Source organism: Rhinichthys klamathensis, unplaced genomic scaffold, assembly GCF_029890125.1.
Source record: "Rhinichthys klamathensis goyatoka isolate OS25496 unplaced genomic scaffold, OSU_Roscu_1.1 h1tg000725l_1, whole genome shotgun sequence".
In the NCBI taxonomy this organism is placed as follows: domain Eukaryota; kingdom Metazoa; phylum Chordata; class Actinopteri; order Cypriniformes; family Leuciscidae; genus Rhinichthys; species Rhinichthys klamathensis.
The window spans coordinates 80001-97510 of NW_026607139.1; the positions used below are offsets into that span (position 1 = coordinate 80001).

Genomic DNA, 17510 nt, shown 5'->3' on the forward strand with positions numbered 1-17510 from the left:
GTGTGTCATTTTATTCTTTTCTGCGCGGCCGCCGCTTAGAAGTGCGCGGCCGAGGCATCAGAAGTGCGCGGCCGCGCACGCGCGCAGCTTAGAGGGAACATTGCCCCTAACCCTACCCATCACACACACACACACCCAACCCCTAAACCTACCCATCACACACACACACACCCGACCCCTAACCCTACCCATCACACACACAAACACACACACACACACACACTAACCCAATCTTAAACCTACCCATCACACACACACCCGACCCCTAACCCTACCCATCACACACACACACACCCAACCCCTAAACCTACCCATCACACACACACCCGACCCCTAACCCTACCCATCACACACACACACACCCAACCCCTAAACCTACCCATCACACACACACCCGACCCCTAAACCTACCCACACACACACACACACACACACCCAACCCCTAAACCTACCCATCACACACACACCCGACCCCTAAACCTACCCATCACACACACACCCGACCCCTAAACCTACCCATCACACACACACCCGACCCCTAAACCTACCCATCACACACACACACACCCGACCCCTAAACCTACCCATCACACACACAAACACACACACACACACACTAACCCAATCTTAAACCTACCCATCACACACACACCCGACCCCTAACCCTACCCATCACACACACACACACCCAACCCCTAAACCTACCCATCACACACACACCCGACCCCTAAACCTACCCATCACACACACACACACACCCAACCCCTAAACCTACCCATCACACACACACACACACACACACCCAACCCCTAAACCTACCCATCACACACACACCCGACCCCTAAACCTACCCATCACACACACACCCGACCCCTAACCCTACCCATCACACACACACACACCCAACCCCTAAACCTACCCATCACACACACACCCGACCCCTAAACCTACCCACACACACACACACACACCCAACCCCTAAACCTACCCATCACACACACACCCGACCCCTAAACCTACCCATCACACACACAAACACACACACACACACTAACCCAATCTTAAACCTACCCATCACACACACACCCGACCCCTAACCCTACCCATCACACACACACACACCCAACCCCTAAACCTACCCATCACACACACACCCGACCCCTACACACACCCGACCCCTAAACCTACCCATCACACACACAAACACACACACACACACACACACTAACCCAATCTTAAACCTACCCATCACACACACACGCACACACACACACACACTGAGACAGGACCACACACACACACACACTAACCCGACCCCTAAACCTACCCATCACACACACACACACACACACACTGAGACAGGACCACACACACACACACACACACACTAACCCGACCCCTAAACCTACCCATCACACACACACACACACACACACACACACACTGAGACAGGACCACACACACACACTAACCCGACCCCTAAACCTACCCATCACACACACACACACACACACACACACTGAGACAGGACCACACACACACACTAACCCGACCCCTAAACCTACCCATCACACACACACACACACACACACACACACACGCACGCTCTGTGGGAGCCTGTGAGATTTACCATGTCGATATGATCCCACTCAGTGGCAGCAGGATCTTCATCCACGGCCTCGTCGACTCCCTCAGTGTCGTCTTCCTCTCTGCGCTCCTCCTCCTCTTCGTCTCTGCGCTCCTCCTCCTCTTCCTCCTCTTCATCTGAGGGGCCGAGATCGGCTCCGGCTCTGCTGTTGTCTTCCTCTCTGTGCTCCTCCTCTTCCTCTCTGCGCTCCTCGTGATGGACTCTGCTGTGAGACTGCTCTGCTTCAGGCGGCTCCTCCACATCAGACACCTCGATGAAACTCTCTGCAGAGGCCAGACGCACAGGTGTGTGAGGATACAGGCGTGTGAGGATACAGGTGTGTGAGGATACAGGTGTGTGAGGATACAGGTGTGTGAGGATACAGGTGTGTGAGGATACAGGTGTGTGAGGATACAGGTGTGTGAGGATACAGCTGTGTGAGGATACAGGTGTGTGAGGATACAGGTGTGTGAGGATACAGGTGTGTGAGGATACAGCTGTGTGAGGATACAGGTGTGTGAGGATACAGCTGTGTGAGGATACAGGTGTGTGAGGATACAGGTGTGTGAGGATACAGCTGTGTGAGGATACAGCTGTGTGAGGATACAGGTGTGTGAGGATACAGGTGTGTGAAGCTCTTTGCAGAGGCCAGACGCACAGGTGTGTGAGGATACAGGTGTGTGAGGATACAGGTGTGTGAGGATACAGCTGTGTGAGCTACAGGTGTGTGAAGCTCTCTGCAGAGGCCAGACGCACAGGTGTGTGAGGATACAGGTGTGTGAGGATACAGCTGTGTGAGGATACAGGTGTGTGAAGCTCTCTGCAGAGGCCAGACGCACAGGTGTGTGAGGATACAGGCGTGTGAGGATACAGGTGTGTGAAGCTCTCTGCAGAGGCCAGACGCACAGGTGTGTGAGGATACAGGTGTGTGAGGATACAGGTGTGTGAGTATACAGCTGTGTGAGGATACAGGTGTGTGAAGCTCTCTGCAGAGGCCAGACGCACAGGTGTGTGAGGATACAGGTGTGTGAGGATACAGCTGTGTGAGGATACAGGTGTGTGAAGCTCTCTGCAGAGGCCAGACGCACAGGTGTGTGAGGATACAGGCGTGTGAGGATACAGGTGTGTGAAGCTCTCTGCAGAGGCCAGACGCACAGGTGTGTGAGGATACAGGTGTGTGAGGATACAGCTGTGTGAGGATACAGGTGTGTGAAGCTCTCTGCAGAGGCAAGACGCACAGGTGTGTGAGGATACAGGTGTGTGAGGATACAGGTGTGTGAAGCTCTCTGCAGAGGCCAGACGCACAGGTGTGTGAGGATACAGGCGTGTGAGGATACAGGTGTGTGAGGATACAGGTGTGTGAGGATACAGGTGTGTGAGGATACAGGTGTGTGAGGATACAGGTGTGTGAAGCTCTCTGCAGAGGCCAGACGCACAGGTGTGTGAGGATACAGGCGTGTGAGGATACAGGTGTGTGAGGATACAGGTGTGTGAGGATACAGGTGTGTGAGGATACAGGTGTGTGAGGATACAGGTGTGTGAGGATACAGCTGTGTGAGGATACAGCTGTGTGAGGATACAGGTGTGTGAGGATACAGGTGTGTGAGGATACAGGTGTGTGAGGATACAGCTGTGTGAGGATACAGGTGTGTGAGGATACAGCTGTGTGAGGATACAGGTGTGTGAGGATACAGGTGTGTGAGGATACAGCTGTGTGAGGATACAGCTGTGTGAGGATACAGGTGTGTGAGGATACAGGTGTGTGAAGCTCTCTGCAGAGGCCAGACGCACAGGTGTGTGAGGATACAGGTGTGTGAGGATACAGGTGTGTGAGGATACAGCTGTGTGAGCTACAGGTGTGTGAAGCTCTCTGCAGAGGCCAGACGCACAGGTGTGTGAGGATACAGCTGTGTGAGGATACAGGTGTGTGAAGCTCTCTGCAGAGGCCAGACGCACAGGTGTGTGAGGATACAGGCGTGTGAGGATACAGGTGTGTGAAGCTCTCTGCAGAGGCCAGACGCACAGGTGTGTGAGGATACAGGCGTGTGAGGATACAGGTGTGTGAGGATACAGGTGTGTGAGGATACAGGTGTGTGAGGATACAGGTGTGTGAGGATACAGGTGTGTGAAGCTCTCTGCAGAGGCCAGACGCACAGGTGTGTGAGGATACAGGCGTGTGAGGATACAGGTGTGTGAGGATACAGGTGTGTGAGGATACAGGTGTGTGAGGATACAGGTGTGTGAGGATACAGGTGTGTGAGGATACAGGTGTGTGAGGATACAGCTGTGTGAGGATACAGGTGTGTGAGGATACAGGTGTGTGAGGATACAGGTGTGTGAGGATACAGCTGTGTGAGGATACAGGTGTGTGAGGATACAGCTGTGTGAGGATACAGGTGTGTGAGGATACAGGTGTGTGAGGATACAGCTGTGTGAGGATACAGGTGTGTGAGGATACAGGTGTGTGAAGCTCTCTGCAGAGGCCAGACGCACAGGTGTGTGAGGATACAGGTGTGTGAGGATACAGGTGTGTGAGGATACAGCTGTGTGAGCTACAGGTGTGTGAAGCTCTCTGCAGAGGCCAGACGCACAGGTGTGTGAGGATACAGGTGTGTGAGGATACAGCTGTGTGAGGATACAGGTGTGTGAAGCTCTCTGCAGAGGCCAGACGCACAGGTGTGTGAGGATACAGGCGTGTGAGGATACAGGTGTGTGAAGCTCTCTGCAGAGGCCAGACGCACAGGTGTGTGAGGATACAGGTGTGTGAGGATACAGGTGTGTGAGTATACAGCTGTGTGAGGATACAGGTGTGTGAAGCTCTCTGCAGAGGCCAGACGCACAGGTGTGTGAGGATACAGGTGTGTGAGGATACAGCTGTGTGAGGATACAGGTGTGTGAAGCTCTCTGCAGAGGCCAGACGCACAGGTGTGTGAGGATACAGGCGTGTGAGGATACAGGTGTGTGAAGCTCTCTGCAGAGGCCAGACGCACAGGTGTGTGAGGATACAGGTGTGTGAGGATACAGCTGTGTGAGGATACAGGTGTGTGAAGCTCTCTGCAGAGGCAAGACGCACAGGTGTGTGAGGATACAGGTGTGTGAGGATACAGGTGTGTGAAGCTCTCTGCAGAGGCCAGACGCACAGGTGTGTGAGGATACAGGCGTGTGAGGATACAGGTGTGTGAGGATACAGGTGTGTGAGGATACAGGTGTGTGAGGATACAGGTGTGTGAGGATACAGGTGTGTGAAGCTCTCTGCAGAGGCCAGACGCACAGGTGTGTGAGGATACAGGCGTGTGAGGATACAGGTGTGTGAGGATACAGGTGTGTGAGGATACAGGTGTGTGAGGATACAGGTGTGTGAGGATACAGGTGTGTGAGGATACAGCTGTGTGAGGATACAGCTGTGTGAGGATACAGGTGTGTGAGGATACAGGTGTGTGAGGATACAGGTGTGTGAGGATACAGCTGTGTGAGGATACAGGTGTGTGAGGATACAGCTGTGTGAGGATACAGGTGTGTGAGGATACAGGTGTGTGAGGATACAGCTGTGTGAGGATACAGCTGTGTGAGGATACAGGTGTGTGAGGATACAGGTGTGTGAAGCTCTCTGCAGAGGCCAGACGCACAGGTGTGTGAGGATACAGGTGTGTGAGGATACAGGTGTGTGAGGATACAGCTGTGTGAGCTACAGGTGTGTGAAGCTCTCTGCAGAGGCCAGACGCACAGGTGTGTGAGGATACAGGTGTGTGAGGATACAGCTGTGTGAGGATACAGGTGTGTGAAGCTCTCTGCAGAGGCCAGACGCACAGGTGTGTGAGGATACAGGCGTGTGAGGATACAGGTGTGTGAAGCTCTCTGCAGAGGCCAGACGCACAGGTGTATGAGGATACAGGTGTGTGAGGATACAGGTGTGTGAGTATACAGCTGTGTGAGGATACAGGTGTGTGAAGCTCTCTGCAGAGGCCAGACGCACAGGTGTGTGAGGATACAGGTGTGTGAGGATACAGCTGTGTGAGGATACAGGTGTGTGAAGCTCTCTGCAGAGGCCAGACGCACAGGTGTGTGAGGATACAGGCGTGTGAGGATACAGGTGTGTGAAGCTCTCTGCAGAGGCCAGACGCACAGGTGTGTGAGGATACAGGTGTGTGAGGATACAGCTGTGTGAGGATACAGGTGTGTGAAGCTCTCTGCAGAGGCAAGACGCACAGGTGTGTGAGGATACAGGTGTGTGAAGCTCTCTGCAGAGGCCAGACGCACAGGTGTGTGAGGATACAGGTGTGTGAGGATACAGCTGTGTGAGGATACAGGTGTGTGAAGCTCTCTGCAGAGGCAAGACGCACAGGTGTGTGAGGATACAGGTGTGTGAGGATACAGCTGTGTGAGGATACAGGTGTGTGAGGATACAGGTGTGTGAGGATACAGGTGTGTGAGGATACAGGTGTGTGAGGATACAGCTGTGTGAGGATACAGGTGTGTGAGGATACAGGTGTGTGAGGATACAGGTGTGTGAGGATACAGCTGTGTGAGGATACAGGTGTGTGAGGATACAGCTGTGTGAGGATACAGGTGTGTGAGGATACAGGTGTGTGAGGATACAGCTGTGTGAGGATACAGGTGTGTGAGGATACAGGTGTGTGAGGATACAGCTGTGTGAGGATACAGGTGTGTGAGGATACAGGTGTGTGAGGATACAGGTGTGTGAAGCTCTCTGCAGAGGCCAGACGCACAGGTGTGTGAGGATACAGGTGTGTGAGGATACAGGTGTGTGAGGATACAGGCGTGTGAGGATACAGGTGTGTGAAGCTCTCTGCAGAGGCCAGACGCACAGGTGTGTGAGGATACAGCTGTGTGAGGATACAGGTGTGTGAGGATACAGGTGTGTGAGGATACAGGCGTGTGAGGATACAGGTGTGTGAGGATACAGCTGTGTGATGGATACAGGTGTGTGAGGATACAGGCGTGTGAGGATACAGGTGTGTGAGGATACAGCTGTGTGAGGATACAGGTGTGTGAGGATACAGGTGTGTGAGGATACAGCTGTGTGAGGATACAGGTGTGTGAGGATACAGGTGTGTGAGGATACAGCTGTGTGAGGATACAGGTGTGTGAGGATACAGGTGTGTGAGGATACAGGTGTGTGAAGCTCTCTGCAGAGGCCAGACGCACAGGTGTGTGAGGATACAGCTGTGTGAGGATACAGCTGTGTGAGGATACAGGTGTGTGAAGCTCTCTGCAGAGGCCAGACGCACAGGTGTGTGAGGATACAGGTGTGTGAGGATACAGGTGTGTGAGGATACAGGCGTGTGAGGATACAGGTGTGTGAAGCTCTCTGCAGAGGCCAGACGCACAGGTGTGTGAGGATACAGCTGTGTGAGGATACAGTTGTGTGAGGATACAGGTGTGTGAGGATACAGGCGTGTGAGGATACAGGCGTGTGAGGATACAGGTGTGTGAGGATACAGCTGTGTGAGGATACAGGTGTGTGAGGATACAGGCGTGTGAGGATACAGGTGTGTGAGGATACAGCTGTGTGAGGATACAGGTGTGTGAGGATACAGGTGTGTGAGGATACAGGTGTGTGAGGATACAGGTGTGTGAAGCTCTCTGCAGAGGCCAGACGCACAGGTGTGTGAGGATACAGCTGTGTGAGGATACAGGTGTGTGAGGATACAGGTGTGTGAGGATACAGGTGTGTGAGGATACAGGCGTGTGAGGATACAGGTGTGTGAGGATACAGCTGTGTGAGGATACAGGTGTGTGAGGATACAGGTGTGTGAGGATACAGGTGTGTGAGGATACAGGTGTGTGAAGCTCTCTGCAGAGGCCAGACGCACAGGTGTGTGAGGATACAGCTGTGTGAGGATACAGGTGTGTGAGGATACAGGTGTGTGAGGATACAGCTGTGTGAGGATACAGGCGTGTGAGGATACAGGTGTGTGAAGCTCTCTGCAGAGGCCAGACGCACAGGTGTGTGAGGAGACAGCTGTGTGAGGATACAGCTGTGTGAGGATACAGGTGTGTGAGGATACAGGCGTGTGAGGATACAGGTGTGTGAGGATACAGCTGTGTGAGGATACAGGTGTGTGAGGATACAGGTGTGTGAGGATACAGGTGTGTGAGGATACAGGTGTGTGAAGCTCTCTGCAGAGGCCAGACGCACAGCTGTGTGAGGATACAGGTGTGTGAGGATACAGCTGTGTGAGGATACAGCTGTGTGAGGATACAGGCGTGTGAGGATACAGGCGTGTGAGGATACAGGTGTGTGAAGCTCTCTGCAGAGGCCAGACGCACAGGTGTGTGAGGATACAGGTGTGTGAGGATACAGCTGTGTGAGGATACAGGTGTGTGAGGATACAGGCGTGTGAGGATACAGGTGTGTGAGGATACAGGTGTGTGAGGATACAGGTGTGTGAGGATACAGGTGTGTGAGGATACAGCTGTGTGAGGATACAGGTGTGTGAGGATACAGGCGTGTGAGGATACAGGTGTGTGAGGATACAGGCGTGTGAGGATACAGGTGTGTGAGGATACAGGTGTGTGAGGATACAGCTGTGTGAGGATACAGGCGTGTGAGGATACAGGTGTGTGAAGCTCTCTGCAGAGGCCAGACGCACAGGTGTGTGAGGATACAGGTGTGTGAGGATACAGCTGTGTGAGGATACAGGTGTGTGAGGATACAGGCGTGTGAGGATACAGGTGTGTGAGGATACAGCTGTGTGAGGATACAGGTGTGTGAGGATACAGGTGTGTGAGGATACAGGTGTGTGAGGATACAGGTGTGTGAAGCTCTCTGCAGAGGCCAGACGCACAGCTGTGTGAGGATACAGGTGTGTGAGGATACAGCTGTGTGAGGATACAGCTGTGTGAGGATACAGGCGTGTGAGGATACAGGTGTGTGAGGATACAGGTGTGTGAAGCTCTCTGCAGAGGCCAGACGCACAGGTGTGTGAGGAGACAGCTGTGTGAGGATACAGCTGTGTGAGGATACAGGTGTGTGAGGATACAGCTGTGTGAGGATACAGGTGTGTGAGGATACAGGTGTGTGAGGATACAGGCGTGTGAGGATACAGGTGTGTGAGGATACAGGTGTGTGAAGCTCTCTGCAGAGGCCAGACGCACAGGTGTGTGAGGATACAGGCGTGTGAGGATACAGGTGTGTGAGGATACAGCTGTGTGAGGATACAGGTGTGTGAGGATACAGGTGTGTGAAGCTCTCTGCAGAGGCCAGACGCACAGGTGTGGGAGGATACAGGTGTGTGAGGATACAGGTGTGTGAGGATACAGCTGTGTGAGGATACAGCTGTGTGAGGATACAGGTGTGTGAAGCTCTCTGCAGAGGCCAGACGCACAGGTGTGGGAGGATACAGGTGTGTGAGGATACAGCTGTGTGAGGATACAGCTGTGTGAGGATACAGGTGTGTGAGGATACAGCTGTGTGAGGATACAGGTGTGTGAGGATACAGGTGTGTGAGGATACAGGTGTGTGAGGATACAGGTGTGTGAGGATACAGGTGTGTGAGGATACAGGTGTGTGAGGATACAGGTGTGTGAGGATACAGGTGTGTGAGGATACAGGTGTGGGAGGATACAGGTGTGTGAGGATACAGGTGTGTGAGGATACAGCTGTGTGAGGATACAGGTGTGTGAAGCTCTCTGCAGAGGCCAGACGCACAGGTGTGTGAGGATACAGGTGTGTGAGGATACAGCTGTGTGAGGATACAGCTGTGTGAGGATACAGGTGTGTGAGGATACAGCTGTGTGAGGATACAGGTGTGTGAGGATACAGGTGTGTGAGGATACAGGTGTGTGAGGATACAGGTGTGTGAGGATACAGGTGTGTGAGGATACAGGTGTGTGAGGATACAGGTGTGTGAGGATACAGGTGTGGGAGGATACAGGTGTGTGAGGATACAGGTGTGTGAGGATACAGCTGTGTGAGGATACAGCTGTGTGAGGATACAGGTGTGTGAAGCTCTCTGCAGAGGCCAGACGCACAGGTGTGGGAGGATACAGGTGTGTGAGGATACAGGTGTGTGAAGCTCTCGAAGCAAAACCTCTTTTAAAACATCCTTCAAACCAGCGGGTTCGTGAGCTGATGAAAGCTAATCATAAAGTCAATCATAAAAATTTAAATTTTAAATAAATAATTTAAAAATAAAAACAGTTCAAATAAAATGCGTACTAAAAATGAGTTAAATCATAAAAAATTAAATGATAAATAATTCTAAAATAAAAACAAGTTCAAATAAATGTATTTCAATTAAATACGAAAAAGTGTCAAATTAAAATAAAACAATAAAAATTCAATCATAAAATTGTAAATAAATTTTTCTAAAATAAATAGTACTAAAAATGAGTTAAATCATATTTTTTTATGAATAATTCATATGACATTGCAGCTTAACAAATAAAATATTTATTCACTAAAAATATTTATAATTTTTAGTTTTTCAGTGCATTTAGGCTTCTTTGCACTTGTAAGTTTAAACATCACTGAATGTGTTCAAAAACACTGAACGTTCAGTAATATTAATGTACAGTCAAACCAAAAATATAATTTTTTATATAATTTATTATATTTATAATTAGATATAATTATATAATTTTTGATATTTTATATATCAGATATAATTTTTGATATTTTTTAAATGTAATTTTTGATATAATATAATTTATATAAAATGATATAATAATGTATATTATATAGATATAATTTTTTATATTTTTTAAATAGTGTGTGCAGGACACTATAGTTCATTTATGTAAGTGAGGAGAGCAAAATCTGCATTAATGATTCTGTTATTTTCCTGTTCCTGCTTTAAAAACAATCAGTGTGTGTGTGTGTGTGTGTGTGTGTGTGTGTGTACCTTCAGAGCTGCTTTGCTCCTCCTCATCATCTTCTCCTCTCTCAGGTTTGTTTTCTTGCGTTCTGTCTGTTCTCAGATCAGAGGAATGCTGGTTCACTGCGGCGTCTCGTGGCTCTCGTGTCTCTGTCGGAAATAATAATAACTAATCAGTGTATTTCGGCTTCTTTGCCCTTGCTGTAAGTTTAAACATCACTAAATGTGTTTAATAGGAAAATATGTGTACGTTCAGAGCCGCTTTCCTCCTCGTTATCTCCACTCTCGGGTTTGTTTTCTTGCGCTCTGTCTGTTCTCAGATCAGAGGAATCCCCCGGGTGTCTTTGCTCTCGTGTCTCTCGTGTCTCTGTTGCAGAGCTGGGGATGAGAGGTGTTCTGTCCTGATTCTTTGCCTCATCCTCGTCGTCCGAGCTGCTGGCGATGACGTAGGTCTTGTGTTTGTGCGCCGGCGGGTCCATCATGGCGTTCTGGATGGCCTGTAGAGTTCGAGGCGACACACGTCCCTCTTCATCCTCGGATCGGGTTGTTCTGCGTGTCGTGTCTTCTTCCTCAGAGCTGCTGTCCATCATGGCGTTCTGGATGGCCTGAAGAGTGCGAGGAGACGCTGGATGATCTTCCTCCTTAGCACAGGAGGAAGAGGAGGACGGCTGGTTCTTCTTCGCGTCGATCTCGTTCACGGGTCGCCACAAGGGCTCGGGTTTCCCTTTAGGCTTGGCTTCGCGATCCCACGGGGAACTGGACCACAGCGCTGGAGCCGGCCGACTCTCTGGAGCGCTGGCTTTCTTCTGAGACCCTGGACAATACAACAACAGAACAACAGAGGCGTATTTTAGTAGGACACGCAGATTTTTTTAAACAAAATAATTGAAAGACGCATTAAATTGATCAAAAGTGACAGTAAAGACATTTATAATGTTACAATTACAATGTTACAATTCATTTTAATGTCAAATAAATGCTGTTCTTTTGATCTTTCTATTCATCAAAGAATCCAGAAAAATAAACTGTATCACAGTTTCCACAAAAATATGAACCGTTTACTATGGAAGCTCGTTTCCGCCACAGGATAAAAGATAATTGCGACTTTTTATTTCACAAATTGTGACTTTATATCACGGAATTGTGGGATAAAAAGTTGCAATTACCATTTCTATTTTTTATTCTGTGGTTTACAAGATTGCTAATAATCATAATTGATCAAAAGTGACAGTAAAGACATTTATAATGTTACTGTTACAATTCAATTTTAAATTTGATCTTTCTGTTCACCAAACAATTGTGAAAAATAAAATGAATCAATTTCCACAAAAATACGATCTGTTTTCAACACTGATAATAATCATAAATGTGATTATTGAGCATCAGATCCTCATATTAGAGTGATTTCTGAAGGATCATGTGACACTGAAGACTGGAGTAATGATGCTGAACATTCAGCTTTGCTCACAGGAATAAATTATACTTTAGTATTCACGCTGATTGAAATATTTCACTGTTTTTACTGTATTTTATGATCAAATAAATGCAGCTTTGGAACATTAAAATGCCAAACGACTGAAGTTGAAATGGTCTCAAAGCTGAATGTGTCGTTGAATATATGCTAAGTGTGTTGTTTTTGGACCCTGATTTGTTATTGAGAATATGTTTTTGTGTAAACATCATGTCTGTTTGTGAGTGTTGTGTTGACCCCAGGAAGACAGTGGGTTGGCCCAGACCTGTAATGAGGATGTAGTGTGACGCGTCCTCCGACACGAGCCGGCGCGTCTCCACGTGTCGACCGCTGCTCTCGCGCTCCTCAGAGACGCTGTTGCTCGGCGCGTGGTTCATCTCCTTCTGCACTCCCTCCAGACGCTGGTTGAGCTTGTTCCTCTGAAGGAGACCCGCCAGCTGATACTGCGAGAACTCACCGGACCTCTGAGAGACCAGGATATCAGGGGTTAGAGTCAAGCTTTATTTATACAGCGCTTTTTACATGTTTTAAAGCAGCTTTACAGAGAGAATAATGCAACAAAGTTTGTTTCCAGAAGAGAATAGCGTCTCAGTCCAGCTTAAGGAAGTTCAGTGATGCTTAATTTCTGTTGTAATAAAGTTATTAATTTGATTATTTATATATATATATCCACTCTGGAGAAAACCGTGATGTCATCGTCCAGCTCAGTTCAGTTCTCATATAATGCTGTCAATGCAGGAGATCAATAATATTGTTGAATAATAAATATCCTCAACTAAGCAAGCCATGCTAAATTACTTAAAGAGCATCTATTGTGCTTTTCTCCATGTTCATCTGTGTTTAGTGTGTGATGTTGCTGTTTGATCACTCTCTATATGAGTGTCAGTGTTCCTGAACTCCTGAAACGCCTCCATTATAGTCTTGAGTTTCTTCCGGGAACGAACACGTCACAATATTCCTCATTATAATAATTCATACGCAGAATAAAGGGGCGGGGCCTGGTTGAGTTAGTTAGTAGTGTGTTAAACTGGTGGTTATGGAAAGGGGCGGGACATTTCCCAAACACACTCGAAGCGCTCGACCAATCACAACACACTTCTCCAGCCGACCTATCAGAGCACAGTGTGCTTTTCAGAAGGAGGGGCTTCATAGAGACAGGAAGTAAACAGAGCGTTACTGACAGACTGGGAAGAGAGGAGCCGCAACAATGGAGAATATGAGGAGAATAATCAACATTCAAGCAGGAAAACCTGTTATTACATTGTTTGCATTAATACATTTTTAGCTAGCTGTGATTTATATATGTACATTTCTGAAATGCATAACTTAGACAGTTTCCTCTAATTGTATGTGCAATCTGTAATGTGCACTCATGCACTTTCTGTAAAGCTGCTTTGAAACGATGTGTGTTGTGAAAAGCGCTATACAAATAAATGTGAACTGAATAGTAGAGCCCAAAAAACAACATCCAGACTTTCTAAAAGGACACAATATGGGCGCTACATCTTCCATCATTCTGCTTCTCCAGTAAATCTATCGTGATATAGGGACGTTTAGATATTCGTGCTGGAAAACACGACAGAAACACTGGGGAAGAGTGTGTGACTGGCATCACCTCTGGTGGTTTGTGGTACAGTGTGCGTCGCCTCTTGTTGAATTCCTTCATTTCTTTCAAGATTTCGTGTTTGATCTCCGGCGGCATGAGGGAAAACTCCTCAGAGTTGATGTCCACAGAGTTAGGATTGTGATAGATCTCTTCCTGAACAACACACACAAACACACAAAGCGGGTTATACTATACGCTATCGTGGCAAAATCTAAACTTTAGTATCGGCCAGCTCTAATCTGCTTAATAATAATACTAATACTTTTTATTTATATTGCGCTTTTCTCAAACCCAAAGCGCTAATGATAACAAAGACATCAAAGACATCAAAACTATAAGAAAGGAAAAAACAGGGACAATAAACAGCTTTAAAAGGGACTCTTTAAATGCGACTATAAGATATTATAAACATTAACATCTGTAAAGCTGCTATGAAACTATGTGTACTTTGAATATGAATATAAGATGTGATTCCTCTCACCTGAAGTCTGCTGTAGGTCTGCAGAGATTCGTCTCCATCTCGCTCCTCCTCTGAACTACAGCAAATTAATAGAGTTCAAGGTCAAAGGTCAAGGTTTATTTATATAGCACCTTTTAACAACACGAATGTTGACCAAAGTGCTTCACAAGTAAATCAAAAATACACACAGTAAAACATAACATCAAAAATTCAAACCTGAAAAATAAAAAAATAAAAAACAGGGTTGGGTTTCATTTACATTTAAAGGATTCTGCTCATCGATTCCTAATTTTGATTCCATTAAGGTAAAAAAAAACAAAAAAACTTAGATATCATTTTTATTCAGTCTTATTGCAAAACTTTTAATTGTAGCTGAATATCATAAACAGACATCTACAGGCTAGAGAACACTTTGTAAAGCATTATTAAAGACAATAAACACTCAGTAATTAAAAAAGAACAAATAAAAAATTAGCGATCGCAACTGAACAAAGACACGATTGAAATAAACAGTGTTTTGAGATTTTCAGGTATTCGGGTTCAGAAACTGTAATCAAATGTAAAATAACACTGTACTTTATAAATAAAATATACATTACAAATAAACTTAGTTATTCAGTGAAGAACGAGTGAATCTTCTCAGTGTTGTGTGATTAGTGTTATTATAGAGACGGCAGCAGGAATATCAGCGCTGTCACTTTAAGAGCTGCTCTATAGTTACTCACGCCTGCACTGAACACAGAGTCTCACGCTTGAAAACTCATATTGAAATGCTCACAAAGGAATCGACAAGAGGAATCGAAATTTTAATTTTATAACAAGTATCCGATTCCTGGCCTCAAGTAATCGCTTCCCAACCCTAAGATGAAGACGCTTTCCTTCATCATCATCATCATGAGTGTCTCCTCGATCACCTGCTCTCGTCTCGGTCCTCATCAGGAGGAAGCGCGGGAAGAACGTACATGTCATCCGGACCATCGCGCCTCACAGTCGACAGGCTGGGCACCGACTCTTCACTGCGGGAAACAAGAAAAAGAGCATGTTTTCTTTGAAAAAGCTGTGAATTAAAGGGATAGTTCACCCAAACATGAAAATTAGTCCATGATTTACTCGCCCTCAAGCCATCCGAGGTGTATATGACACTCTTCTTTCAGACGAATACAATCAAGAGTTATATTAAAAATGTTTTGGTTCTTTCAATCTTTATTATGGCAGTGAATGGCCGTTTCTGTTTTGAAGTCCATAAAAGTGCATCTTTTATGATGGAGAGATGCACTTTTATCATGGATAGATGCACTTTTATCATGGATAGATGCACTTTTATGATGGATAGATGCACTTTTATCATGGATAGATGCACTTTTATGATGGATAGATGCACTTTTATGATGGACAGATGCACTTTTATGATGGATAGACGCACTTTTATGATGGATAGACGCACTTTTATCATGGATAGATGCACTTTTATCATGGATAGATGCACTTTTATCGTGGATAGATGCACTTTTATCATGGATAGATGCACTTTTATCATGATAGATGCACTTTTATCATGGATAGATGCACTTTTATGATGGATAGATGCACTTTTATCATGGATAGATGCACTTTTATGATGGATAGATGCACTTTTATCATGGATAGATGCATTTTTATGATGGATAGATGCACTTTTATCATGGATAGATGCACTTTTATGACGGATAGATACACTTTTATGACGGATAGAGGCACTTTTATCATGGATAGATGCACTTTTATCATGGATAGGTGCACTTTTATGATGGATAGATGCACTTTTATCATGGATAGATGCACTTTTATCATGGATAGATGCACTTTTATCATGGATAGATGCACTTTTATCATGGATAGATGCACTTTTATGATGGATAGATGCAATTTTATCATGGATAGATGCACTTTTATCATGGATAGATGCACTTTTATGATGGATAGATGCACTTTTATCATGGATAGATGCACTTTTATGATGGATAGATGCACTTTTATCATGGATAGATGCACTTTTATCATGGATAGATGCACTTTTATGATGGATAGATGCACTTTTATGACGGATAGATGCACTTTTATGACGGATAGAGGCACTTTTATCATGGATAGATGCACTTTTATCATGGATAGGTGCACTTTTATGATGGATAGATGCACTTTTATCATGGATAGATGCACTTTTATGATGGATAGATGCACTTTTATCATGGATAGATGCACTTTTATCATGGATAGATGCACTTTTATCATGGATAGATGCATTTTTATGATGGATAGATGCACTTTTATGACGGATAGATGCACTTTTATGATGGATAGATGCACTTTTATCATGGATAGATGCACTTTTATGATGGATAGATGCACTTTTATGACGGATAGATGCACTTTTATGATGGATAGATGCACTTTTATGATGGATAGATGCACTTTTATCATGGATAGATGCACTTTTATGACGGATAGATGCACTTTTATCATGGATAGATGCACTTTTATCATGGATAGATGCACTTTTATGATGGATAGATGCACTTTTATGACGGATAGATGCACTTTTATGACGGATAGATGCACTTTTATGATGGATAGATGCACTTTTATCATGGATAGATGCACTTTTATGATGGATAGATGCACTTTTATGACGGATAGATGCACTTTTATGATGGATAGATGCACTTTTATCATGGATAGATGCACTTTTATCATGGATAGATGCATTTTTATGATGGATAGATGCACTTTTATGACGGATAGATGCACTTTTATGATGGATAGATGCACTTTTATCATGGATAGATGCACTTTTATGATGGATAGATGCACTTTTATGACGGATAGATGCACTTTTATGATGGATAGATGCACTTTTATGATGGATAGATGCACTTTTATCATGGATAGATGCACTTTTATGACGGATAGATGCACTTTTATCATGGATAGATGCACTTTTATCATGGATAGATGCACTTTTATGATGGATAGATGCATTTTTATGACGGATAGATGCACTTTTATGACGGATAGATGCACTTTTATGATGGATAGATGCACTTTTATCATGGATAGATGCACTTTTATGATGGATAGATGCACTTTTATGACGGATAGATGCACTTTTATGATGGATAGATGCACTTTTATGATGGATAGATGCACTTTTATCATGGATAGATGCACTTTTATGACGGATAGATGCACTTTTATCATGGATAGATGCACTTTTATCATGGATAGATGCACTTTTATGATGGATAGATGCACTTTTATCATGGATAGATGCACTTTTATCATGGATAGGTGCACTTTTATGATGGATAGATGCACTTTTATCATGGATAGATGCACTTTTATGATGGATAGATGCACTTTTATCATGGATAGATGCACTTTTATGATGGATAGATGCAATTTTATCATGGATAGATGCACTTTTATCATGGATAGATGCACTTTTATGATGGATAGATGCACTTTTA

The 17510-nt window shown here is 45.6% G+C and overlaps 1 protein-coding gene across 1 annotated transcript in view; it reads right to left on the minus strand.

The window, feature by feature from the left end:
* Nucleotides 1-17510, minus strand: part of ercc5 (excision repair cross-complementation group 5) — a 29372-nt gene that overhangs the window by 8085 nt on the left and 3777 nt on the right. Inside the window, exons 5-12 of the mRNA XM_056242402.1 lie at nt 14919-15020; nt 14026-14080; nt 13554-13697; nt 12204-12402; nt 10718-11281; nt 10495-10617; nt 1834-1911; nt 1631-1764 (exon numbers count right to left, since the gene is read on the minus strand). Of these exons, the coding sequence (XP_056098377.1) occupies nt 1631-1764; nt 1834-1911; nt 10495-10617; nt 10718-11281; nt 12204-12402; nt 13554-13697; nt 14026-14080; nt 14919-15020 (1399 nt within the window). The remainder of the gene's footprint in view (nt 1-1630; nt 1765-1833; nt 1912-10494; nt 10618-10717; nt 11282-12203; nt 12403-13553; nt 13698-14025; nt 14081-14918; nt 15021-17510) is intronic.